The 25782-nt window shown below is 49.3% G+C and overlaps 1 protein-coding gene across 8 annotated transcripts in view; it reads right to left on the bottom strand.

Moving 5' to 3' along the window:
* Positions 1–11050: 11050 nt before the first annotated feature.
* Positions 11051–25782, bottom strand: part of SPPL3 (signal peptide peptidase like 3) — a 62619-nt gene continuing 47887 nt past the window's right edge. For all 8 annotated transcript variants that reach the window (XM_014537678.1, XM_014537673.1, XM_014537676.1 and 5 more), the window contains 5 exons: positions 22775–22881; positions 22041–22204; positions 21128–21327; positions 20097–20206; positions 11051–12778 (listed from right to left, as the gene is read on the bottom strand). In XM_014537678.1, coding sequence (XP_014393164.1) covers positions 12707–12778; positions 20097–20206; positions 21128–21327; positions 22041–22204; positions 22775–22881 — 653 coding nt within the window. In that variant the 3' untranslated portion in view covers positions 11051–12706. The remainder of the gene's footprint in view (positions 12779–20096; positions 20207–21127; positions 21328–22040; positions 22205–22774; positions 22882–25782) is intronic.

Raw genomic sequence — 25782 nt, 5'->3', positions numbered from 1 at the left:
GCATTTTGGCTGCTTCCCTGTGTTTGTTTCTATGTACTTGGTAGCTGTTAAGTCTCCTTGAGTTGATAGAGTGGCCTTGTGTGGTAGGTGTCCTATGCACCCCTTTGTGGGCTGTGTGTACAGTCTTGTAGTTAACCCTTGACTGCTGTTGGTATCACTGGGAGGAATTGACCTCCAGGCCAATTGGCTGTGATGACCAGCTGTGTCTACACTGGAAGATCTGTTGCACAGGAGACACCCTTATCGGGGCAGGACTTGCTTCAGTGGGGCTTTGGTGCTCACTGAGTCTGCCCCTTGAGTGTGTCTCTATGGATGTGAAGAGTTGTAATCCAGTATGGTCTCACTCTGACTCTGGGTACACTGGCTCTTGGATCTCCAAGGAGGTGCAAGGTCAGTCCTGTTTGGGGCCACCCAGCAGGAGCTACAGAGACATCTGCAGATTCCTCCTCTTTGTATGGGGTTTGGAAGTGCCCAGACGAGGCCCAACTGTGAAGCAAGGCAGGCTGCTGCTGCTGGGCCTTGGGCCTTCTTTTGGAAGCTCTGGGGCTCTCTGACCCGGCTGCAGTTTGACAGCTTTTAGGTGGAGAAAGGATGGGCCATTCATATGCAAAAGCCGATGCACACAGCTTGGATGGGGTTGTAAATTGGGTGGGGCGGGCTCTCTGAGAATCACCAGGGCGGAGCAAACAGCAATGGCTGCCAGTCAGCCCTGCACCGGAGAGGATTCCGCATCCCGCGCCCCACGCCCCCTGTGCAGGAACAATGATTGTGAGCACCTCTGAGAGAAAGCCGCCTCACGTTCCTTTCCCGATGCCAGACAGTCCAGTTTCTCCCCATATGTGTCTGGGTCACCCAGAGTCTCGCCCGGAACTAGAGTTCAGAGCAAGTGGGAGCTTGTATCTCCCTCCCGATTAAAAGAGCAGCACACCCAGGTGCCAGCACTTTCCGCGCCTCCGCACCTCTTACCAGCCTCAATGCGCTTTCTTCACCTCTAGTTGTGGAACTTCCACTCAGCCAGCCTTCCCGCGGTTCTGGGTGGTAGTTGTTCTGACTTTTAGTTGTAATTCTGATGTGGTTGTGAGAGGCAGCAAGTTTACCTATGCCGTCATCTTGGTTCTTCCTCCTAAATCTTCTTAATTATAGTTTATGTGAAAATGGCAATATTGCACCACTTTTGAAGAATGTTTCCACTGGATGTAGAATTCTGGGTTGACATGTTTTACTTTCATAGCTTTAAAGATGTCATTACATCGTCTTCTAGTCTCTTTGCTTCTGATGAGAAGTTTGCACTATTTCACACAATTGTGTTGTCATTCTCCTATGTAACGTGTCATTTTATCTTGCTACTTTCAAGATTTTCTATTTTTAGTTTCCAGGAGTTTGACTATGAAGTTTCTGGGTGCAGTTTTCTTTGTATTTCTTCTGCTTGGGGTTTGCTGTGATTCTTGCACTTTTCCCAAATTCGGAAAAATGTGGCCGTTACTTTTTCCAAAAAAAATTTTCTGCCTAATCCTTTCTCTCCTTTCATTCTAGGACTACAATGATGTGTGTTAGGCTGTTTGATATTAGTCCCCCAGTCCACGAGGCTCTACAATTTCCTCCACCGTTCTTCTCTCTCCATTCTTCACCTTAGATGTCTACTGCTCCACTTCAGGGCTGGAGAAGCGATGGTCAGCCCCAGGCCACCCCATGCATTTGCTGTGGCTGCTTTCACGCTGCAATGGCAGCAATGAAGAGTTGCATTGGAGACCTTTGACCCATAAAGTGAAAAGTCTTGACTATCTGATTCTTTTATTACTATTATTTTAAAAATATTTTTATTGATTTCAGAGAGGAAGGGAGAAAGAGAAAGAGAGAGAGAAAGGAAGAGTGAGAGAAAGAAGAGAGAAAGAAAAGAAACGAAGGAAGGAAGGAAGGAAGGAAGGAAGGAAGGAAGGAAGGAAGGAAGGAAGGAAAGAAGAAAGAAAGAAAGAGAAACATCAATGATGAGAGAAAATCATTGATTGGCTGCCTCCTGCACGCCCCACACAGGGGATCAGGCCCACAACCCAGGCCTGTGCCCTGACCGGGAATGGAACCGTGACCTCTAGGTTCTTAGGTCGATGCTCAAACACTGAGCCATGCCAGCCGGGCACTATCTGATTCTTTACAGACAAGGTTTATAACCCCCACTTTTTCAAGCTTAATCATTCTTTAATATGTCAGCTTCAATGTGCTATTAATTCCATCTGTTGAATTTACTTCCGGTATTGTATTTTTCATTTCTAGAATTTTTATTTGGTTCTTTTTGTTACCATTTCTCTGTTGACAATTCCTATTTGTTCATTCATTATAAGCATTTTTTTTCCTTTACATTCTTAGGCATAATATAATAGTTGCTTTAAAAATCTCGAGTTTTAATTCTAACATCTGGGTCACTTCGAAGTCAGTTTCCATGAATTGCCTTTTCTTTTGAGTGTGGATCACAGTTTCTTGCGAGCAGTTAATTTGGCTGAACTCAGACTTAAAACTGATGCCCGTGGTCACGGCAGCTGAAATGCCTCTTTAGCTCTGTTAGCTGACTGGAGTCTGATGTGCATATTTAGGGGTCACAGATTTGGGCAGAGCTCATCACAGAAGGTGGGGTTCCCTCCCTCCTTTCTGGATTTATTCCCTGACTTTTTAGGTGCTGGGGTCATTCCGAACCCCTTCCTTTGGTTATTGAAGCCAGTGAGGTTGAGGTTTCTATTTAAGTTTTCCCCATGGGACCTGTGCGCAGGCCAAAGCCATAAACCTGGACTCAGCCGTGCCGTTCCCTTCCGCCTTCAGCTCCCCGAGTGTCTCGGGAATCCGGTGGCTCTTCCCTACTTTAACCCATTGTTTTGTATCTTTCGTTGAGAACTTGTAGTTGTCATTTGTGGGAGGGTTGGTTCCTCTACCATCAGCAGAAGCAGAGGCTCTCCATGGTTTTCAAAAGATATTTTATCTACAAAATTACCTTTAGCAGGAGGACTGGTCTGGCTTACAGCCCACCATTACGGGAGATCAGAACAGCCGCTGTTGTTTGTTTGTTTGTTTTTAAATATATTTTTATTGATTTTTAGAGAGAGAGGAAGGGAGAGGAATAGAGAGATGGAAACATTAATGATGAGAGAAACATTGATCTGCTGCCTCCTGCATGCGCCCTACTTGGGATGGAGCCCGCAACTCGGGCATGTGCCCTGACCAGGAATCGAACAGGTGACTTCTGGTGCACAGGACAGTGCTCACCCACTGAGCCACACTGGCCGGCAGCAGTTGTTTTCATGGTCTGTGGTCTTATGATAGTCGGGGGGATTCATGATTTTAACATTGAAATCTCGTTGCTTCGAGTACCTCAAAGAGGTCCTATTTGCTAGGTCCTGGCCTGCTCCGCGGCCTGCATCCTGGCCCCTCTCGCCTACTTTGTGGGAGGCAGGACCGCCTTTATGAACAGTCCACACTGGGACGAGTTCTCTGCGTGCCGCCCTTTACAGCTGACTCAGCACAGGGCCCAGGACCACCAGCTCGGCCCCCAACAGGGCTGGGGACCCCACTCCAGGCTGGGGACCCCACTCCAGGGGAGGTCGTTTGCACAGTCCTTGCCTGTTCACAGAAAATCCCTCCCTTTAGTTTAAGCCAAACAAGGTGTGTTTTCAAACCTGGGTGCGACCAGCTACTGACAGCCTGGCTGTAAGCTCAGGCCCGGAGGCAGGAAGACCAGGGTGGGATGGGATGGGGGGGTGTTGAGGAGGTGGGGGGCGGGCAAATGGCAGCCAGGAGACTCCTCCGGCCTAGGAAATGGGTAATAAGACCGGCCCCGCCTACGGCAGATCAGGAGGTTTTGCTAAGAATCTGAGATGACTGACCTTTTGGCCCACAATGGGGAACATACACTGCATGTGGGAGGACCAGGGCAGAGGCTGGTGCAACCGTTGCTGTTTGCTATGGGCAGAGGTTGCCTTCAAAATGTTTTGGAGCCAATAGGCCAGTCAGCCATCCTGCAGTGAGCGGTGACTAGTCTGTGTTCCCAGGGGGAGGTCTGTGGGTGACTGTGATGAGGAGGGAGTGCAGTGGGAAGGTCTGTGGGTGACTCTGTGATGAGGAGGGAGTGCAGTGGGAAGGTCTGTGGGTGACTGTGATGAGGAGGGAGTGCAGTGGGAAGGTCTGTGGGTGACTGTGATGAGGAGGGAGCGCAGTGGTCAAGGTCACAGGCCAGCGTTTAGAGTGCATTTTGCTGCTTCCCAGTTGATGTGGCGCCTGGGGAGTCTGTAGAACTGACCGTTGCAGCAGCTCCGCGAGGCGTTCTCATGTCTGGCTCACTCGCTGGGCCTCCCCATCCATGTCCCCGTTTGGTTTGACCTCCTGGGCTGGTCTGTGAGGGTCCTGGCTGCATGCCTTCTCCTGGCTTCACATTCTCCTCACATTTGCCAAGCCTGGCGGTCATGTCCGCAGCCAGATTATCAAGAGAAGGTCAGGCAGGGCTGGGCTGCAGACGGAGGCCTCGGACAAGCTTCCCAGTTACCGTCAGGCCCTTCCTCTGCTCATGGGGGGTGAGGGGGTCACCCCAGCAGTTAGAAACCCACTTCCGCAGGGTCCCGGGTGCTGTTCCCCGCTGGCCCAGGCTCAGAGAACCTCCGGAGGCTCAAGCCACTCTTGCCCTCCCCGTCGTGTGGACTGACCTGAGCCAAGAGGCTGGGAAGGACTCTGCTCTTTATTTTAAGGTCTGGCCGGTGTGGCTCAGTGATTGAGCGTTGACCTATGAACCAGGAGGTCACAGTTTGATTCCCGGTCAGGGCACATGCCCAGGTTGCAGGCTCCATCCCCAGTGGGGGGCGTGCAGGAGGCAGGAGTCAATGATTCTCTCTCATCATTGATGTTTCTCTCTCTTTCTCTCCTTTCCTCTCTGAAGTCAATAAAAATCATAGTTTAAAAAATAAAATAAAATAAAATAGGCTGGGAGGCTGGCCCCCTGAGTCCTTTGATCCAAGGGTGTTGGAGAAAATCCTGCAGGCGGAGAGTCCGGCAGCTCCACAGTGTAGAGTCACCTTCCCCCAGACAGGCAGCGGCCTCTGAAGGACCGAAGGAAAAGAGGGCAGAGGTGGCGCTTATCATGGAAAAACCACGAGTATAGAAAAATGTCATCGTTCATAGAATCAGGTTAGAGGTGATATTGGTGTTAAGCAAGCAAACTGTTAAGGACCCAATAGGCAAACCTCTGCCAACTGGGTCGTGACAAGGGCGGCAGGGCCTCTGCACCTGCCCTGGGCTCACTCATGCCCAGGAGTCCGCGTTGCAAAACAGCCTCCCTTGGCCTCATGGACCCGTAACACACAGCCTTCCTTGGCCTCATGGACCCGTAACACAACAGCCTCCCTTGGCCTCATGGACCCGTAACACACAGCCTTCCTTGGCCTCATGGACCCGTAACACAACAGCCTCCCTTGGCCTCATGGACCCATAACACACAGCCTTCCTTGGCCTCATGGACCCATAACACAACAGCCTCCCTTGGCCTCATGGACCCGTAACACACAGCCTTCCTTGGCCTCATGGACCCGTAACACAACAGCCTCCCTTGGCCTCGTGGACCTGGAACACAACAGCCTCTCTTGGCCTCGTGGACCTGGAACACAACAGCCTCTCTTGGCCTCGTGGACCTGGAACACAACAGCCTCTCTTGGCCTCGTGGACCTGGAACACAACAGCCTCTCTTGGCCTCGTGGACCTGGAACACAACAGCCTCTCTTGGCCTCGTGGACCTGGAACACAACAGCCTCTCTTGGCCTCGTGGACCTGGAACACAACAGCCTCTCTTGGCCTCGTGGACCTGGAACACAACAGCCTCTCTTGGCCTCGTGGACCTGGAACACAACAGCCTCTCTTGGCCTCGTGGACCTGGAACACAACAGCCTCTCTTGGCCTCGTGGACCTGGAACACAACAGCCTCTCTTGGCCTCGTGGACCTGGAACACAACAGCCTCTCTTGGCCTCGTGGACCTGGAACACAACAGCCTCTCTTGGCCTCGTGGACCTGGAACACAACAGCCTCTCTTGGCCTCGTGGACCTGGAACACAACAGCCTCTCTTGGCCTCGTGGACCTGGAACACAACAGCCTCTCTTGGCCTCGTGGACCTGGAACACAACAGCCTCTCTTGGCCTCGTGGACCTGGAACACAACAGCCTCTCTTGGCCTCGTGGACCTGGAACACAACAGCCTCTCTTGGCCTCGTGGACCTGGAACACAACAGCCTCTCTTGGCCTCGTGGACCTGGAACACAACAGCCTCTCTTGGCCTCGTGGACCTGGAACACAACAGCCTCTCTTGGCCTCGTGGACCTGGAACACAACAGCCTCTCTTGGCCTCGTGGACCTGGAACACAACAGCCTCTCTTGGCCTCGTGGACCTGGAACACAACAGCCTCTCTTGGCCTCGTGGACCTGGAACACAACAGCCTCTCTTGGCCTCGTGGACCTGGAACACAACAGCCTCTCTTGGCCTCGTGGACCTGGAACACAACAGCCTCTCTTGGCCTCGTGGACCTGGAACACAACAGCCTCCCTTGGCCTCGTGGACCTGGAACACAACAGCCTCTCTTGGCCTCGTGGACCTGGAACACAACAGCCTCCCTTGGCCTCGTGGACCTGGAACACAACAGCCTTCCTGGCCTGGCCGACCTGTAACAGTGGCTCAAGGAAGGCCCTGGGCTCTGGGAGGTGGCTCTGCCTGGGTTCTCCCCGAGGGCCGGGGCTCCCAGACGTCCTAGGACCCGGGGACGTGGGAAACCTCCACAGACTCGCATCGGCCGCTTGGCACCAAGGGCCTCAGTGTTTAGGAAAAGGTGAGACCCCGGCTGGGTCTGGCTCTCTCGCCCCCTGGACCGGCCCAGCTCATGGTAAAGCTCCTGCTCTCTCTTTAGATCCACTTGTTTGCAAGCCTCGACGGGGGTTCAGGGGCCAGCCCCCCTCACCCCAAGCCGTGGGGAGAGCCGTGTCTGCAGCGAGGCCTGGGGTCTGACAGAAGCAGCGGCGGCAGGGCGCGGGGCCCCTGCGTCAGGCTGGCTGTGTCACTGCCGCCGCCACGAAGCTGGTGAACGTGTGGAGCCCGGACAGGCAGTGCCCGATACGCAGCTAGTAGCCCTCACGTTTGGTGAAGACTTAAAAAGAGGCACCTCGTCCCCCTCCTGTGACGTGGCTCCGCGGGGCTGCCACTCGCCGAGGCTGAGCGGCCGCATGAGGGACGGCCCGTCCTGAGTCCCACTGGGCCCCCCAGGCCTCATTCCAGTCCCGGCTGAGGACTCCGTGCTGTGCTGTGTTTTAGTTTTAGCTGCTCTGCGGGCTCACACAGCTCTTCTCATCCTTTATCTGTTTGGGCGACTCATGGTTCAGGTTAAAGCCCTGGTGCCATCTTCATCCCCACCCTCTGCCTCCAGGGAGCAGGTCCTGTCAGCCCTTACCTCCGGCCCCCTCTCACCTCCTGGCCTCCTCTCACCTCCTGGCCCCCTCTCACCGCCTGGCCCCCTCTCACCTCCTGGCCCCCTCTCACCTGCAGGGCCCCCTCTCCCCTCCTGGCCCCCTCTCACTGCTGGGCCCCCTCTCCCCTGCAGGGCCCCCCTCTCACTGCTGGGCCCCCTCTCACCTCCTGGCCCCCTCTCCCCTACAGGGCCCCCTCTCACCTCCTGGCCCCCTCTCACCTACAGGGCCCCCTCTCCCCTCCTGGCCCCCTCTCACTGCTGGGCCCCCTCTCCCCTGCAGGGCCCCCCTCTCACTGCTGGGCCCCCTCTCACCTCCTGGCCCCCTCTCACCTACAGGGCCCCCTCTCACCTCCTGGCCCCCTCTCACTGCTGGGCCCCCTCTCACCTGCAGGGCCCCCCTCTCACTGCTGGGCCCCCTCTCACCTGCAGGTGTTGGCGAGGCCGGGCCTGCTGGGTAAACAGCTGAGGTGGCAGCAGGTGACATCCTGCAGTGCAGGAGTGTGAGTGTGTGTGAGGGCCAGGACCAGGACCAGGGTGGTGGGGGTGAGGGGAAGGAGGGTGAGGGAGCGGGGAGCGGGGTGAGGGTGTTTCTCCATCCAGAGCCCCCACCCCCCGCCCTGTTCGCCACCGCGGGAGGGCAGCACGTCCCCCCTGCAGGGCCAGGATCTGCCTGTGGGGCAGGCGGAGGAGCTGGCACCCACTCCCGGGGCTGGAATGCTGGCAAGTGGCCACCTTGCTGCCCGCTCTCCGTCTTTGTCCTCTGGACGCCCACCTCCTGCCTGCATTCCTCACCAGGCAAAGCCCAGGCCCACGCGGCCGTTTCCGACCCTCAGGCTCCGTCCAGTTCCCTCTGCCTGACTCCCTCCTTCGCCTCGGGCCGTCCCAGGACGTGGGGCTGGAGCCCGCTCTCGGCTCTCGGCTCCTCCGTGTCCGGCCTCGGTCCCCCTGCAAACCCGGGCAGGCGTAGGTTCCCCGACGGGGCAGGCTTATTGGAACTTGACAACTGACAGGAAACCACGTTAAAGGAGCCCTGCACTAAGGCTGAGTCTGCTGGCGGGCACCCCGGCGTCCTCCGACCCCTGTCACAGCGCCTGTGGCTCCTGCTCCGCGTGGTGAGACTTTGGGTCCGTGTTACGTGGGAGCAGTGTGCTGGGCCACCTGCTGGCGGCGTCCTTCAGGGCCCGGCTTCTCCTGCCCGATGGCCCCGGACAAGGAGCTCTCCCGCTTCTAAAACAGCATCCCAGCTCCGCTCTGTGCCCAGGGCCCAGAACGTGCGATCAAAGCTCTGGGTAGATCTGTGTTGCGTCGCCCGGCGACCTGGTGTGGGGGAAGCTGCCACCTCTCCCCGCACGTCCAGCCCTACAGCCCGCCTGGGGTCAGGATGGGTGGTTCCATGGAGGGGAGCACGCGGCGCCCACCCAGCTCAGCTGGGACAGCACGGACTGGCCTCACGTGGGTGGGAAGGGCTTTGCGCTCGAGGGAAAGGTGCGAGGGGACACATTGTGGCTGTAAAGAGCCAGAGAGGTGCTGCCGGGAGAGCCCGAACCCAGGAGCAGTCAAGAGAGTAGAGTCTTGCCCGCTGGCGTGGCTCAGTGGTCAAGCGTTAACCTATGAACCAGGAGGTCACGGTTCGATTCCCTGGTCGGGGCACAGGCTCGATTCACAGTGGGGGGCGTGCAGGGGGCAGCCGATCCCTGATTCTCTCTCATCCTTGGTGTTTCTCCCTCGCCCTTCCTCTCTGAAATCAATATAAAAAAATTAGTCTTGCAAATAGAAAACAGTCTATGAGTTACGTAGAAATAAAAATCATTTAGATTGAGAAGCTCTTACGAGGCTCGGCCCTCCCGGATGAGGGCCTAGACGTGCAGCAGTTCAGGACAGGCCTGCGTTCGGGGCCTTGCTCCTGAAGCGAGTCACTGCGGACACCGCCAAGGAACCGCGGCCGCGAGGGGAGGCCGCGAGGGGAGGCCCGGGGCTGCTCCGGCTGCCCTTGCACACGGCCTGCCCAGTGCGCGCCGCGGACACACAAACCGCTCGTCCGAGGCTCTGACGCGGTTAGACTTCACAAAACACGTCTACACACAGCATTGGGCCTGGCGGGCAGTCATGCGAGAGCTGCTATGCAGACCCAGCAGATTCTATTTTTAACACTTTTTTGGCAAAACAGACTCTTCCCTCCACCCTTACGGAGCTCGGTCTTTGCTTTGTGTGGCCCATGTCCTCACCTGTCTGACCGGCAGCCCCTCCCCGTGGCCGCGGCTCCCGCAGGGCGCTGTGGAATGTCTTGGTGCCAGCGATGAACATGTGGCTTTGGATCAACTTTGCGTCTCATCTTCATTAGCGATGAGTTCCCACAGGCAGTCGCGTGGGAGAACCTCGGAGCAGCGAGGAAGGAAGGGGTAGGTGGCGCTGGAACCTTGTGAACACACCTTGCCTAATGCAAGGCTTCTTAGAACACCCCAGACTCAGAGGAGGAGGAAGACGAGGCCATACAGGGGTGGGCAAACTTTTTGACTTGAGGGCCACAATGGGTTCTTAAACTGGACCGGAGGGCCGGAACAAAAGCATGGATGGAGTGTTTGTGTGAACTAATATAAATTCAAAGTAAACATCATTACATAAAAGGGTACGGTCTTTTTTTTTTTTTAGTTTTATTCATTTCAAACGGGCCGTAGTTTGCCCACGGCTGCTAGCACCTCAGGCGGGGGGAGGGGGGCGCGATGCACGGAGATATAAAAGCATGTGGTTCCCCCTCCCCCGGCCAAAGGGCGCTGCGTGCAGGACTCGGGGAACTCCAGTGTCCGCTGTGGTCACTTTAAAACCACAGGAGCATCTGCAGTTCCTCGGCCCGTTTTAAGCCCTTGTTCGCCATGAGCGTCTGGGACCTTCCCCACACGCCACGCGTGTCTATAAAAAAAAATGTTTCCCTAAGTGGCAGCCCTGACTAACTTTAAAATCATTTTTTAAAATCATTTTTCGTGAGAATTTTCAGCTGAAAATATTCAAGAACACCTGAATTGTGAGTAATACATTTATTTTTATAATATTCATTGCAAGTTGATTTTTTAAATTCAAAATACCGTGGGGTGGGGATGGTTTCTGTTTTGGAGGCGTGGCAGTGTAAGGACTCTGAACTAGCAAATGGAATCCAAATTACATTCAGGAGCCCTGTGTATTCCCGCCCTGAACCTGCACAGACTTTCTTGAGAATAACGAGAAATCACGGTACATTCCTTGTCTGGAATTTAGTTTTTGTATGAGAAGTTAGAAGAAGTAAAATGACGGACTGCCAGGATGACATTTCTAACTACTGGCCTTGCCTTCACCTGGAGCCATTCCGGAAGCCACCCCGCCCGCCTGCTGAGCCACCAGCCTCCTGGAGTCGGGAGAAGAGCCTGGGCCGCGTGGGCACCTCGCCCGGCTGGCAGCTCCGGGGCCAGAGGCCGCCTTCTCAGTCTGCGCGGGACCAGAGCTGCGGGCCCGTCTGGAGAGGGTCTCCCATTCGTATTCTGGTGCCGACAGAGCAGGGAGGTGAGAGTCTGGTACCAACAACCAAAGTGAAGATGAGGTGAAAAAGTCTAGAAAGGAGTCATTTATTTTTAAAAAACAAACAAAACAGAAAACAAGGCGGCCCTCAGCAGGATTTGAAGACATAGAGGAACGCACCACCCTGATGGCTTCCCATTCCCAAGGCCACAGGCCCACCGTGCTGTCCACTGGGCCTTCAGGCACAGGACCCACAGCGCAGGCTCATCACGCAGGTCAGGGCGGGCCAGGAGGGTCCTGCTCGCGGGAGACCAGGACTCGTGCCGCTCCAGCCTCCGCTGTCAGAAACGCAGGCCAATTCCAGGCTTCTCTCTGCCTCTGGACACTGGGCACTTCCTTACCAGGCAGGGCTGCTAGACAAAGGCTGGCGCACGTCACTCACACTAGTTACCATGGGAACGCTGCTCTCCGGCAAACAGGGCCGCTGGCTCGGACCACAATTCCTGGAATGTCGGGTGCACCCTGGAATATGGGGGGAGGGGGGCACGTGACATTTGTCCCCAATACCCAGTTGTCACCACAGGTAAACCAAGACTATAATCACAACAGCAAGGAGAGGATTGTGTTGTTTTTTTTCCTTTTTTTTTTCCTTAAAGGAGTGAGGGCATGGAAAATACAGCACACCAATGAAACAAAATGCCAAAAAAAATACAAAAAAATAGAAAATAGAAAAATGTATTTACAAGTCGTCCATTACTATGATCAGAAAGCACAAAGACGCCTGCTGCTACAATACATGCATCAGTCCAGGAAGGAAGGACTAAAACCCTGCAAGGGAGGAGCCTGCAAAAACGAAAAGGGCCAAAAAGGTTTATCTTTTCATCCCTAATTTGCTATACTGACCACAACCAAATGAGACCCCTAACGCCCATGAGTATATCAGTACAAATACTATACTGGTTTTTAACTGCACGCTCAGTCGTGGAGGGAAAGACAGCAGCTTATCCATGTACAAGAAAGCCAGAGAAAACGGCTCTACATGCTAACAATCACAGCGAGCCCCTGTCTGCTACACAGCATGATCTTAGCAGGTTTTAGGTTTTGTTTATTCATACATATCTATGTGCGTGTGAATGTATAAAAACCGTGCCCCCATTCACTGCCGACACATCTGGGTGGACATGAACGCTTTACAACAATCCATATGTGTATGTTGCAAGAAGTCACTCAATGTCTGTGGATTTAATAAGTCATTTCACACCACAGAAAATATTTAATAAATCCAAAAAAGGAAAGAATATAAGGACAGAAGAGCTCTGTCTCTGTTCTCTGAAACGAGTCCCCATTGGAAACTGATCCCAACGTTCTTGAGGGTTCACTGAGGAAACTTCACTTTGCTCATGTGTTCATCCTTTTAGTGTTCGAAAGGTACAGAGCGACTCCATGCCGCCGTCAGTTTTAAGCAGTCCCACACCATCTCCCACGGCGAGTCCACTGCAGGTCCATAAAGCCGGGGGAGGCGCGCTGGGGAGGCCTGTCACTTCAGGAGGGGCTCCACCTCCACCGCGGCGGGAAGAGGATCCGGCAGCGCCCCAGCACCTCGCTCCTGCAGACAAGCTCCCCGCAAACGCAAAATCCAGTCCCACGTCAGTTCCTTAAACAGGTACGTCTCCGAGTACCAGGCCAACTCCAAGAGGAAACGCGTCGACAGAAAAGACGAGGATGGCCGTCTGGTCACTGCGATCCATCATACTTCCAGGAATCGGGAGCTGCTGGACTTGGAGTGGAAGGGCTCAGACCACATCCGCCGCAGGTCACCCTGGGAAAAAGGAACTTGACTAAGTTACAGGTTTACACGGGAGGCACACATATCTACAAGTCTTTTCTGATTCTCAGTCTCAGGCTGCTTCCCTGGAGACTCACGGAACAGTAACCCACCATTCTTTGAAGAACTCCCTGTTAGAGCTTAGGCCCCTGGGGCAGGGAGGGGCTTTTACCAACTAGATCCTGGTACAAATTCTATCACTTATGAGTCAGATGACCTGAACAAGCTAATTTACCTCTGCCTGTTCCCTCATCTGTACAATAGAGTGAAAAACAGAAATCCTGGGAATAAGATAATGCTCTTAGTTGCCGTTTTCTATTTCTAAATGTCATTCAGTTTAGATTCCACATAAAAGTGAGATTATATGGTATTTGTTTTATTTCACTTAACACCCTCTAGGTTTATCTATGTTGTGGCAAATGGCAAGATTTCATTATTACTGCTTAATAATATTCCATTATTATGCAGATTTATGGGTATTGATATACATTTCTTTATCATTCATCTATTGATGGACCTGTAGGTTGCTTCCCCATTTTGGTTACAATTAACATAGCAGTGCATATATCTTTCTGAATTAGGGTTTTTGTTTGCAGATAAATGTGTAGAAGTGGAATTGTTAGATCGTAAGGCAGGTCTGTTTGATTTTTTTGAGAAACCTGCGCTAACTCACATTCCTACCGATAGTGTCAAGGCTCCTTCTTCTACATCCTCGCCAGCACTTGGTACTTACTGGTGACAGCCATTCTGACAGTGTGAGGGGATATGCATTGTGGTTTTGTTTCCCTGACTATTAGCGATACTGAGCATCTTTGCAGTATCTGCTGACCATCTGTATGTCCTTTTGGAAGAAATGCGCATTCAAGTCCTCTGCCCATTTTTAAAATTGAATTGTTTTTTGGTGTTAAGTTGTCTGAGTTCTTTATATACTTTGGATATTAACCCCATAATTGAGTATATCATTGTTGAATATCTTCTCCCATTCAGTAGGTTGTTCTTACGTTTTGTTGGTTTCGTTATTCAAAAACATTTTAGTTTGATGTAGTCCCATTTGTTTATTTTTTCTTTTGTTCCCCCTTGTTCAAGGAGCTATATCAAAAAAGATATTAAGACTAACGTCAAAGGGTTCACTGCCTATGTTTCTTCTAGGTGTTTCATGGTTTCAGGTCTAACATTTAAGTCTTTAATCCACTTTGGGTTTATTTTTATGTATGGTCTAAGAAAGTGGTCCAATTTCATTTCGTTGCATTTATCTGCCCAGTTCGCCACATACTGAAGAGAATGTCTTTACCGCGTTATGTATCCTTGCCTCCTTTGTCGCAGATTAATTGGCCATGTAAGTGGGGATTTCTGGGATCTTTATTCTATTCCATTGATCTGTTTTTTAAATGCCAGTACTACACTGCTTTGATTATTGTACCTTTGTGATATAATTTGGTATCAGGATGTGTTCTTCTCAAGATTTTTTTGGCTATTTGGGGTCTTTTGTGGTTCCATATACATTTTAGGATTAGTTCTAATTCCGAGAAGAATGTCTTTGGTATTTTAATAGGGATTGCACTGAATCTGTATGCTACATTTTAACACTATTAATTCTTCTAATCTATGAGCAAGGTATATCCTTCCATTTATTTGTATCCTGTTCAATTTTTTCTTCAGTGTCTTACAGTTTTCAGAGTACAGGTCTTTCACCTCTTTGGTTAAATTTATTCCTAGGTGTTTTACACTTTTTGATGCAATTGTAAATTTGCAATTCTACAATTTCTGTCTTCATTTCTTCCGATTGTTCATTACTGATGTATAGAAATGCAACAATTTCTGTACAGCGACTCCGTCCTGCAACTACATGAAGTCACTTGTTAGTTCAAGTAGTTCATTGGTGAGGTCTTGAGGGTTTTCTATAATAGTATCATGTCACCTGCAAATTCTGAGAGTTCTGTTTCCGCCTTTCTAATTTGGGTGCCTTTTGTTTTTTTGTCTGACTGCTGTGGCGAGGGCTCGCACTGCTATGCTGAACAGAAGGAACAATGGGCACCCCTGCCTGTTCCTGATCTTAGAGGAAAGGCTTTCGGCTTCTCACCACTGAGTATGTTACCTGCAGGTTCTATGGCCTGTATTGAGAGAGAGATACAGTGGGGCCTTGACTTACGAGTGTCCCGACTAACAAGTTTTTTGAGATACCAGCTGTCTCTCGGCTGATTTTTTGCATTGAGTTGATAGAGTAATTTGAGTTAACGAGCGAGCTCGGTCTCGGAACGAATTAAACTCATAAGTCAAGGCCCCACTGTATACCTTCTCTACCCGCTTTGTTGAGGGTTTTTATCATTTATTTTGTTAATGTGATGTGACGCATTGATTGGTTTATGGATGGTCAACCATCCTTGGGATGAATCCACTTGGTCATGATGTATAATCCTTTTAATGTACTGCTAAATCTGGCTTGACAATTTTTCTAGGTTTATAGAGGGTACTGACCTGCCATTTTCTTTTTTTGTAATGTCTTTATCTGGTTTTGGTATCAGAGTAATCTGGCCTGTAAAATGAGTTTGTAAGCATCCCTAACTCTTCAATTTTTTTGAAATAGTTTAACAAGGATAAGTATTAATTTTCTTCTTTGAACACTTGGTAGAATTCACCTGCTCCTGAACTTTTATTTGTTGGGAGTTTTATTATTGCTTCAATTTCATTGCTAGTACTTCACAGCTTGTTTACATTTTGTATTTTTCTTCCTGGTTCAGTCTTAGAAAGTTACATGCTTCTGGAAATTGACCCATTTCCTTTAGATTATCCTATTTGCTGGCATATCATTGTTCCTAGTATTCTTTAACGATTCTTTGTATTTCTGTGGTATCAGTTATAACTTTTTTCATTCATGTGTGCTCTTTTGGCTGATAAGCAGAAACTTAGTTCCGTGAGTTCTGGAGGCTGGAAGTCCGAGGCCTAGGGTGACAGCAGAGTCAAGTTCTGCTGAGAACCCACATCCCGGCTCTCTCTGCTGTATTGATCTTTTCTACTGTTTTTATTTCCTTTCACTCTCATCTTAACTATTTCCTTCCTCCTACTTGGGGTTTTGTTTGTTCTTTTTCTGATTTCTTTAGGTGTAGAGTTTAGATGGTTTGAGAGTTCCCTTGTTCCTTGAGGGAGGCCTGTACAGCTATGAACTTCCCTCCTGGAACTACTTTTGGTGCATACCACAAATTTTGAAAAGTTGTGATAAAATATTCTATTAAATCAATCTCATCTAATGACATTTAAGGTCATTATTTCATTTATTTTCTGTCTGGATAATTATCCATTCATGTGAATGGGGTATTAAAATCCCTACTATTATTGTATTACTGTTAATTTCTCCCTTTATGTCCATTAATAATTGCTTTATATAGGGTGTCCCAAAATTCACACAAGTTTTGAATTTTGCGTGAGCATTAACAACAACAAAAAATAAAAGCCGAATTTTACTTGGTTTATTGAATCAGATTCTAATATCTGTTGCCCTTTGATTTCAATCCCTTCAATTTGCTAAGCATGACCAAGTACCAATTATGGCCCAGGAGCAGGGACAATGAAGACCAATGAAGACCACGGTTTTGCGTATGTGCCAGCAAAGCCGTGGAGGCCATTTACCCGATGTGCTATTCCATACATAATCCTATACTGTACTTTTGTTGAAATTTTCCATGACCGAAATGCGGCTGCTCAGGCAATAACAGTTAATGGTGCTCGCTATCGCGACATGATAATCCAGTTTTTTGTGCCTAAATTGCAAGATATGGATGTGGACAACATGTGGTTTCAACAAGATGGTGCCACATGCCATACAGCCTGAGAAACAATTCAATTACTGCATGAGTCATTTCCTGGTCGTATAATTTCCCGTTTTGGTGATCAGAATTGGCCGCCCAGATCATGCGATTTAGTGCCGTTGGACTTTTTTCTTTGGGGTTTTTTGAAGTCTAAGGTTTATGCCAACAAGCCCACGACCACCCACGCCTTGAAGGAGGAAATTGCGCTGTATCAACAAAATTCAGCCACATTTATGCAAAACGGTCATGGAAAATTTCAACAAAAGAGTGCGTATGTGCCAGCAAAGCCGTGGAGGCCATTGACCCGATGTGCTATTCCATACATAATCCTATACTGTATACTTTATGAATCAATAAAAAATTTACAATTTTTAATTATAAACCTGTGTTTTCTATCAAAATTACTTCTTGTGTGAATTTTGGGACACCCTATATACTTTAGATGCACAGATATTTACAATTATTATATCCTCTTCTTGGATTACTCCTTTACAATTATGAAATGTCCTTCTTTCTCTTTTTTTTATCTATTTAATCTGACAAAAATATTGTTACTTCAGCTTTCTTTTCATTTTTGTTTGCATGGGATATCTTTTTTCATCCCTTTACATTCAGTCTATGTCTTTGAAATTGAAGTAAGCAGCATTCAGCCACCCTACGTCTTTTTATTGGAGCATTTAGTCCATTTACATCCTATATAATAAAGAGCTAATATGCTAATTAGATCGGACTGTGGAAAGACCTTTCGGAATGACCAGTGGGCAGGGCTGTGGGGCTGAGAGGTAGCCGGGGCCGCGAGGGCTGAGCCCCTTGCATGAATTTTGTGCATCGGGCCTCTAGTTTAAAATAGCTACTGATAAGCATGTACTTAGGCCATTTTGTCCAGTTTTGTACTTGTCCTCTATTCCTTTCTTCTTCTCTTGATCTCTTCCCTTGTGCTTTACTGGTTTGTTTAGTTTAGGTTTCTTTTTGTATATATCTTTTGTAGGTTTTTCGTTAACCATGATATTTATGTATAGCAGTCTATTTTAAACTGATAGGTGTTAAAGTACAGAGGGTGAGGCAAAAGTAGGTTTACAATTATGGGTATGTGAAAGAGTTTATTCTTGTAGTATTATGTATTAAAATAGAGGCCTGGTGCACAAAATTCGTGCATGGGAGGGGGAGAGGGTGTCCCTCAGCCCAGCCTGCACCCTCTCCAATCTGGGACCCCTCAGGGGATGTCCGACTGCCGGTTTAGGCCTGATCCCACAGGGACTCCTGGCTTCTAACCACTGGCCTGCCTGCCTGATTACCCCTAACCATTCTGCCTGCCCGCCTGATTGACGTCTAACTGCTCCCCTGCCAGCATGATCATCCCCAACTGCCTTCCCCTGTGGGGCTGAGGGGGCTGGGGGATAGGCTGGATGCTGCAGGGGACTGGGTGAGGTGGGACTGAGGCTGGATGAGGCAGGGCTGAGGGGACTGGGTGCTGCCATCTTGTGAGGGTGTGGCAGTCAATTAGCATATTCCCGCTTTATATTAGATAGGATATTTTATTTTTATACTAGAGGCCCGGTGCACAGATTCATGTACCGGTGGGGTCCCTCGGCCTGGCCTGTGGGGATTGGGCTGAAACCGGCTCTTTGACATCCCCTAAGGAGTCCCAGATTGTGAGAGGGCGGTTCTTGGGTGATGCACCCCGGGATCAGGCTCCCTCCTCTCTAGTTCCAGTGTGTCCAGTGTGTCACCTGAGAACCGCAGCTGCCAAGTCTCCACAGCTCAGCAGCTCCTGCGTTGACTCTCTGCCCCCTGGTGGTCAGTGTGCATTATAGCTACCAGTTGGACAGCCACTTAGGCTTTTATATTTATAGATGAACAATGATAAACCTACTTTTGTTCCACCCTACATATATTCTATAAGTACATTCTTACACCCCCTCCATGCTTTATGTTCTTGATGTCATATTTTAAATTTTTTTGTGTTTGTATATCTCCAAACTACTTATTGAAGTTTAATTTTTTCTTTCATCCTTTGTCATAGCTTTTGTCTGATTTGCTGTATTTATTGAATATCTGCCTATACGGAGGTTTTCGGTATTTGATATTTCTGGTTATGGTCTTTCCTTTTCTATTTAAAGACCCTTTAACATTTCTTGTAAAGCTGGTTTAATGGCGATGAAGTACTTTTGTGTTTGCTTGTCTGGGAAACTCTTTTTTCTCTCAATTGATTCTGAATAACCTTACTGGGTAAATGATTCTAGGTTGTAGATTCCTTTCTTGTTTTTCTCTTGCTTCCTTCAAGATTGTGTCTATAACTTTTGTCATTTTAACTACACTGTGTGTTTGTGTGCGTCTTTTGGGCTCATCTTGTTTGGAACTCTCTGTGCTTCCTAAGCCTGGATATCCGTTTCCTTTCCCAGGTTAGAAAAGTTTTCAGCCATTGCTTTTTAAAATTTGGAACGATACAGAGAAGATTAGCATGGCCCCTGTGCAAGGATGACACGCAAATTCGTGACGCGTTCCATATTAAAATAAAGTTTATGTTCCTTTCTCTCTCTAGGATCCCTATAATGCAAACACTTGAGCACTTGATGTTTTCAGAGGTTCCGTAAACTACCCTTGTTTAGTTAATTATCTCTGTTTTCTTGGCTTTCTATGTTGGCTTCTATGCGTTAGAGAAAACTGCCATCTCCTGCAGCCTTCGGGAGGGGCTCTGTGTGCTGTGTGTGGACTGTGCCTGCAGGGTGGTTTCAGCAGGTCGCCAGGAGCTGAGTGGCTGCTTAAGGTCTGGGGCAGTGGCCTGCTGAGCTGGAGCACCGCCAGAGGGGGAGGCCAGGTGCGTGCAATAATGGCCTGTTGATCCTGCCTGCTCCTTTGTTCAGGCAGAAATAGCTCCAGCCATGTGTCCAGGAACACAGTGCAGAGACCTTGCAGGCAGGACAGAGCCCTACCCACCGTATGGAGGTGGAGAGAGGAAACGTCAATGATGGTGCTCACCGGCCCCTCTGGCCCCGGGGAACTCCTCGGCTCCCTACTCTTTATCTGGTTTGCTGTACTGAGTGGTCCCCTGTAGGAGAGACCTCTGTGCAGGTGTTAAGTGCCTGGTAGTTTTGGAAAGCCACGTGTAGCCAAGCAGGCACTACAGCACCTGGGGCACTAGGCCTGCCTGCAGAGCAGCTCGCTGGAGAAAGGCCAGGTGGGTGTGTTGGCCCTGCTGCTTGCTCCTACTTCAAACCTGAACGCAGAGCATTAAAGAGCTGTTGGTGGCAACAGGGTGCTGCTTTTACGAGAAGTCCCTGGAGCTGCAGGATCCCGTTAATAACCCAGGAGCAGGGGGCACAGTGGTCTAACCCAGTGCTGCCAGAATCTGGAAGATGCTAATATCAGGTTAATAAAATGAAAGAACAAGACCCCACTGTCAAGATCAGGAGCTTAGGTAGAATCACCTCCAGCAAGGAGCATACATACCCAAATCCAGGACCAATGCCAAGTTATTGCTCTCACAGGTTTCTAACTGCTTCTCTCACCTTTAAGTAGGCCATTGTGAGGAGTGGCAATAAGGTAAATGGCACCAAATAGAGGAGGGCAGGCTGTGCTGCTCGGTGAATGCGAGATGCCACAGTAGCAGTGAGCAGACCTATGAGGATAGAGAAGCATTTGAGAGTAAGGGCAAGGGGCCAGCCCTGAGAGGAGACTGTCACATTAGATACATACAACCTCTGGTGCCAAGACACATCTAGGTAACAGGCATATCCATCCAATGGGTAGGTTATAAATGTCTGGTTCGAGCAGTTAAAAGAGACATGGACAGCACAGCTTAAAAAGAAATCCTTCAACTCCAAGGACCTGTGACGAACTCACTTCAGCCCTCAGTGTGCCTGGCCTCCCTCTGTCTACTGTGGTATGTGATGTTAGACTTGGAGGCAAAAGACTTGGAAGTAGCAGAGTTCAAGTTTCAACTCTGCTACTTCCAAACCTTTGTAACCTTGGTTAAGACATTTCACCTCGTGGAGCCTTCCCCCATTTGTCTGATGGGGGTAACACCTTTGCTCTGTCCCCCTCAGAATTTGAGACGGAAATGAACCATGTATATGAAAGTGCAATGGAATTAGTGAAGTCCTGCTGTAGGAGGCATTGCAGTGGCAGACGGGTTACCACTATTCCTACCTGCCGGTAGGTGAGCTGGCTGGAGAAACCTAGCCTAGGGAGAGTCTGCCGTGACAGAACAGATGAAGGGAAATATACACGACTTCAATAAGCTTGAGATTTGTAATGAAGCATGTAGACCGACCCATGATCATTGTGTGGTAGGTGTTCTTGGCTTTGAGGCCAAACCGTACTCTTACTACGATGTTCTTCAGACAGCGAACTGGGCTGGCCAGCAGTCAGCACCGATCATCTCATGGGCTTGAGGGGCATTTTCCTGGGTGGTTATCTATTAACAGCAAGCAGCTGCTGCTCTCCTTCTATCCAGGGTCTGCAGCTAGAAGACCTGGTTTAATTCCAGGGGGGAGGACAGCCAGAGAGGGGATCCAAATGCAGTGTCTGATTCTCTTACCTACAAAGTATCCGATGAGGGTGCAGTGAAAGTAGGAGACCTTCTGCATGCGTCCAGAGATGTTGGCGGGTCCAGAGGCGCCGCAGGAGTCACCGTTGGCTTGTTTTTTGTAGTTGTCATAACGAAGGACAAAGCACAACAGGAGTCCGGGCATCACAATGTCTCCAATGCCCAACATGGAGAAGTGGCTGCCAGTGGAGCTGGAAGGCAGTGTCACAGGTCAGGGATGCCACGCTGTAAAACCCTCCTCTCCTCCTCGGGGCAGTTTGTCAGCATTTTAAGAAGTCAGAGAACTTATCTGAATGGTAGATGGGAATCTCTACTGGTTGCATGTGAGGTTTTAAGAGTTTCGAGATTAAAAGCCACAAGAGCACTAGCAACAGAAAGAAGTCTTCCCCCCGCCCCTCGGTGCTTCGGAGAGCACCTTGTAGATGACTGCACAAGCACTGCCGTCTCTAGAAATGCCACGCAATTCACTCTTTGTCACACCTTCACTGCTGAGACATCAAATAAGCACCCAACTACCACCAGACACAGGAGATTAAAGCAACACAGTAATTTTTTCAGGATTCTATTACCAGGAACTATGTAATTTAAGCATTAGGATGTATTTTTACAAATGTCTTAGAAGTAAAAAGATCCAGAATCTCCTGTTAATATATTTTGAAGTTGGCTGGAGAGAATTAATAGTAGTAACCTATGGTTACTTGAGAACATTAATCAATAATAAAAAGCAGCACCTGTATCCCTTAGTGATAAACCTTTGCAAGTCAACATTCTCTTCCTTTTGTAAGATGGAGATGCTGACTCACCCTTTCTAGTCTAGGATTAGACTGTGGATGACAAAGACCGACTAATCAAGGCACCGGAAGGCCGTGCGCTGGCTGTCATGAGCCTGGCGTGTCAGTCCTACCTCGGGAAAACCAGTTTTCCAGGCAGAGACAGGCGAGGAACGTCGCGCCCAACATTGGGCCCCAAGTGCAGCTTCCGGGAAAGCACATCGAGGGGATTGTCAGCCGGCTGGGTGGCCACCTTCACCATGACGTTGCTATTGAAGATGTAGGCAGAGAAAAACACCTGGCGAGGGGAGAGTCTCCTTTAAGAGAGGGAGCTAGAGCAACCTGTCCTTTTTGTTCGTAAGAGCAGAGCTGCACAAAACTGTGACAGCAAGCCTTTGTTTTTGTTAATCCTCACCCGGGGATATTTTTCCATTGATTTTTAGGAAGAGACAGAGAGAGAGAAACAACGATGTGAGAGAGACATTGATTGGTTGCCTCCTGCACACCCCCAACATCAGGGCTGGCAATGGAGCCTGCAACCAAGGTGCCTGCCCTTGACGGGAATTGAACCGGGACCCTTCGCTTCTCGGGCTGATGCTCTATCCACTGAGCCGAATCGGCGAGGGCCATCAAGCTTTTGTGACTGCATGCTCTGAGGCAGAGAACTCTGCCTACTCCCTCTTCCACCATAACTATCATGTATTGTCTTCTGTAACACATGTCAACCAGCTGCCGGCTCACCTTGTAACACAGACAGCTCAGGACTGGAGGGAGTGGCTGTAGACAGGAGGTACCCCGGCCAGCCAGACTTTAGATGCTTGACCCCAATTAAACACAAAGGAGAGCAGTGGCTTCAACAGACACTTACCCAAAAGACATCATAGATTAGGAGCCCTGAGAGAAGCAGGCAGGAGACCTTGAGGCTGGGCAGGCGGACGAAGGCGATCATGGCGACACAGAGACCCATGGCCAGGGCTGGGGAGGGGACAGCAGTCAGTGTGCAGCGCAGGCCCATCCCCTTTCCACAAGCTATTCGCTTGTAAACCCAACAAAGTGTTAAGTCCCCTCAAAAATCAGGCAGCCTTCAGCTCTGGTCTAAGAATGTACACCCTACAGTGCAAAAGTGCCCACGTCAGCCCGTTGTGACCTGCTGGTATTTGGGGAAATCCCTTCTCTCACACTATAGGACCCAGGAGGTTCTGTTTTGATGAAGCTCCAAGACAGGCTCAGCCTGGGCCTTCTGGCTTCTACCTCCCCCATCACTGCAGATTCATCATCCTTGCTCCTTGCTTTCAAGTTAACTCAGCCTCTATGGCATCCCCTTTCATTTACTCAGGGACACTGTTCCAGCAATTCATTCCTCTATCCTTGCACCTCTCAAAATCTGGTACATGATGTATCTTTTTAAAATTCTCTCTCCTCACAACTAAAATGTAAGGTCCTCGAGGGCAAAGCTCCCATCCTATCCCTGGAGTCTAGGACGGCCTGGCAGATGAATGGTCTCTCCTTGCCTCCAGTTCTCTCCCTCCTACAGATTCCTGTGGGTTCTCCCTGAAGTGGATGCCAGGAGAACTGCTCGGCCAGGCCCTGCAGGAAGGAACAGGAGGGCACTCTCCACTGTGCAGCCCTTGCCCACAGTGTGCACTTCCTGCTGCTCCGAGGCCACTCGAATGTGATGCACTGTTCAACACACACCATGTTCTTTCATGCTCTGCTCACAGGGCCCTGACCTGGGCTTCTTCCCTGGAAAATTCATCCTCGTTCTTAAGAGGCCAGGACAGAAAGCCTTCCTGACCTGGCCAGATGAAGTTGCTGTTTTCTTTGCATCCATTTACAATAGTATCATTATTTATACACACGTAGTTTATTCCCTAAGCTGTGTGCTCCTAGTAACAGAAACCATGGCTTATCTGTTCCTCTGGATCCCCAGCAACTGACAGAGTAGACATTCAACAAATATTTGCTGAATAAATGAAAAATTATGTTCTATCAGCTTCAAATTCCAAATTAGTCTAAGAAAAGTGAGTAAAGCCATATTACAGGTGTGTATCATTTAAAAAAATTCGTTAAATTGTCAATGTATGTAACAAAGTGGGCAGATACAGGCATAGCTGAGAGGCATTATGGGTTTGGTCGCAGACTAGACTACCACAATAAAGTGAGTATCACAATAAAGGGTCATTCTCTTTTTGCTAGCGGAGGGTCCGCCTTCAGTTTGTGAAAAATGCAGTATCTGTGAAGCCCAATAAAGTGAAACGTAATAAAACGAGGCATCACGTGTAACAGTCGGGCATACCCAGGACACAGCAATTCAACAATATTTAATGAGTTCCCACTTTAGGTGGCGTCGCATAAACAGAAGAGAAAAGTAATTCCCATCCCGACAACAGGGAAGGGTTGGAAAAACAGTAAAATTAGGAAGAAAAACTATCTCTATTCCTCCTGTCATTTTTATGATCAGGCATTCACCTGGCTCCAGTGGGTATTTTGGAGAGAGGTAATGAAGACCTAATGCCTGACTTTATAATAATCTAGATGCCATTTTACTAGGGTCTCCTTCAGAACCAAACTGGTAAAATATATGCCAATTCATGCCATTTCAAAGGAATATAACGGACTGTGCTAGTCAATTAGGCTTTGCAAAGATGGAAACTTTTCAAGTTGCAAGCTGAAATATGTTTAAGGCGTGAAGAAATGTACTTAAGAGCCCCTTATAATCGTCCCCCACTAATTTTTTAATAACGAGGTTTGTCTGTGCTGTCAATAAATAATCTGGCAGCATAAGCTCTGCTGGCCCGAGGAGCAGGAGTGGTCAGTGAGGAAGGGAGCCCCTGGACAGAGGCTGGGAACTAATGACCAGAGACCAGACCAAACTAGGAATGCTGGCCGCAGTGACGGTGATCTTTTCAGGAACTTACAAGTGAGTACATGGAGTGGAAAGCATCAAGGGAACAAAGGAAGAATGAAGACCTGCGGTGGGCGGTGAGGGTCAGAGGACCGTCTGCTGGTAATTGACAGAGGGTACGGGAGCCCACTGGGCAGACAAGCAAAAGGGCAGGCCCCCAAGGTTCAATGTATCTGCCTCTAACACATGCAGGTGACTGGTCCATTCAGAACTTTCCTATTCAACTGACCATTCAATCACTTAATCCTAAACCAGCGGGAACCTTGACAGGTCTCTAAGCATCACTCAATGCCTAATCACTCATCTTATGCTAAACCTACTTACCTAGGTCAAACCAAGCATTGACAAGACAACTGCTCAGTGACAGAATTTTCCATGACTCTAGACCAGCGATTTTCCAACGTTTCATCTCATGGCACCCATAAACTAATTACTAAAATTCTGCAGCACACCAAAAAATATTTTTTTTTTTGCCAATCTGACAAGAAAAATAGGTATAATTTTGATTACCTCACACTGGACAGCTATTGTTGTGTTGGCTGTTGCCATTTTTTAATTTGACAATCTAAGGGAAAAGAGGTCCGTGCCCCTAACAGTCAGGTATTGCATGTTTTAAACATTCTCGCAGCACACCAGTTAAAAATCGCTGCTCTAGACAATGTCATTCTATCTCTAAGCTTCCAAACAAGAAACTCTGAGTTCATTTTCAGTTTATCACGTCTTTCATTTATGTACCTCACTTGGGAGCCATTGTGTGGTGTGAGTCCTTATTGTTACTGCAAACCTTGGTCTCGCTTCCCCACACTTCCTCTCCCAGTCCTCTTCACGGCCATTGTAAAAATCAGTTCACATCATGTCCTGCCCGAAGGCCCCCAGGCTCCCTCCTCTGAGGGGATCAAGTCTATGACACAGCCATGCACCCTCAGGCACAGCTCACACAGAACAGTGCTGTGCACACAGGCTTGGCCACA

The sequence above is a fragment of the Myotis brandtii genome, unplaced genomic scaffold, assembly GCF_000412655.1.
Source record: "Myotis brandtii unplaced genomic scaffold, ASM41265v1 scaffold181, whole genome shotgun sequence".
In the NCBI taxonomy this organism is placed as follows: Eukaryota; Metazoa; Chordata; class Mammalia; order Chiroptera; family Vespertilionidae; genus Myotis; species Myotis brandtii.
Note: the sequence above shows the minus strand (reverse complement) of the source record. Positions and strands in the feature narration are given on the sequence as shown.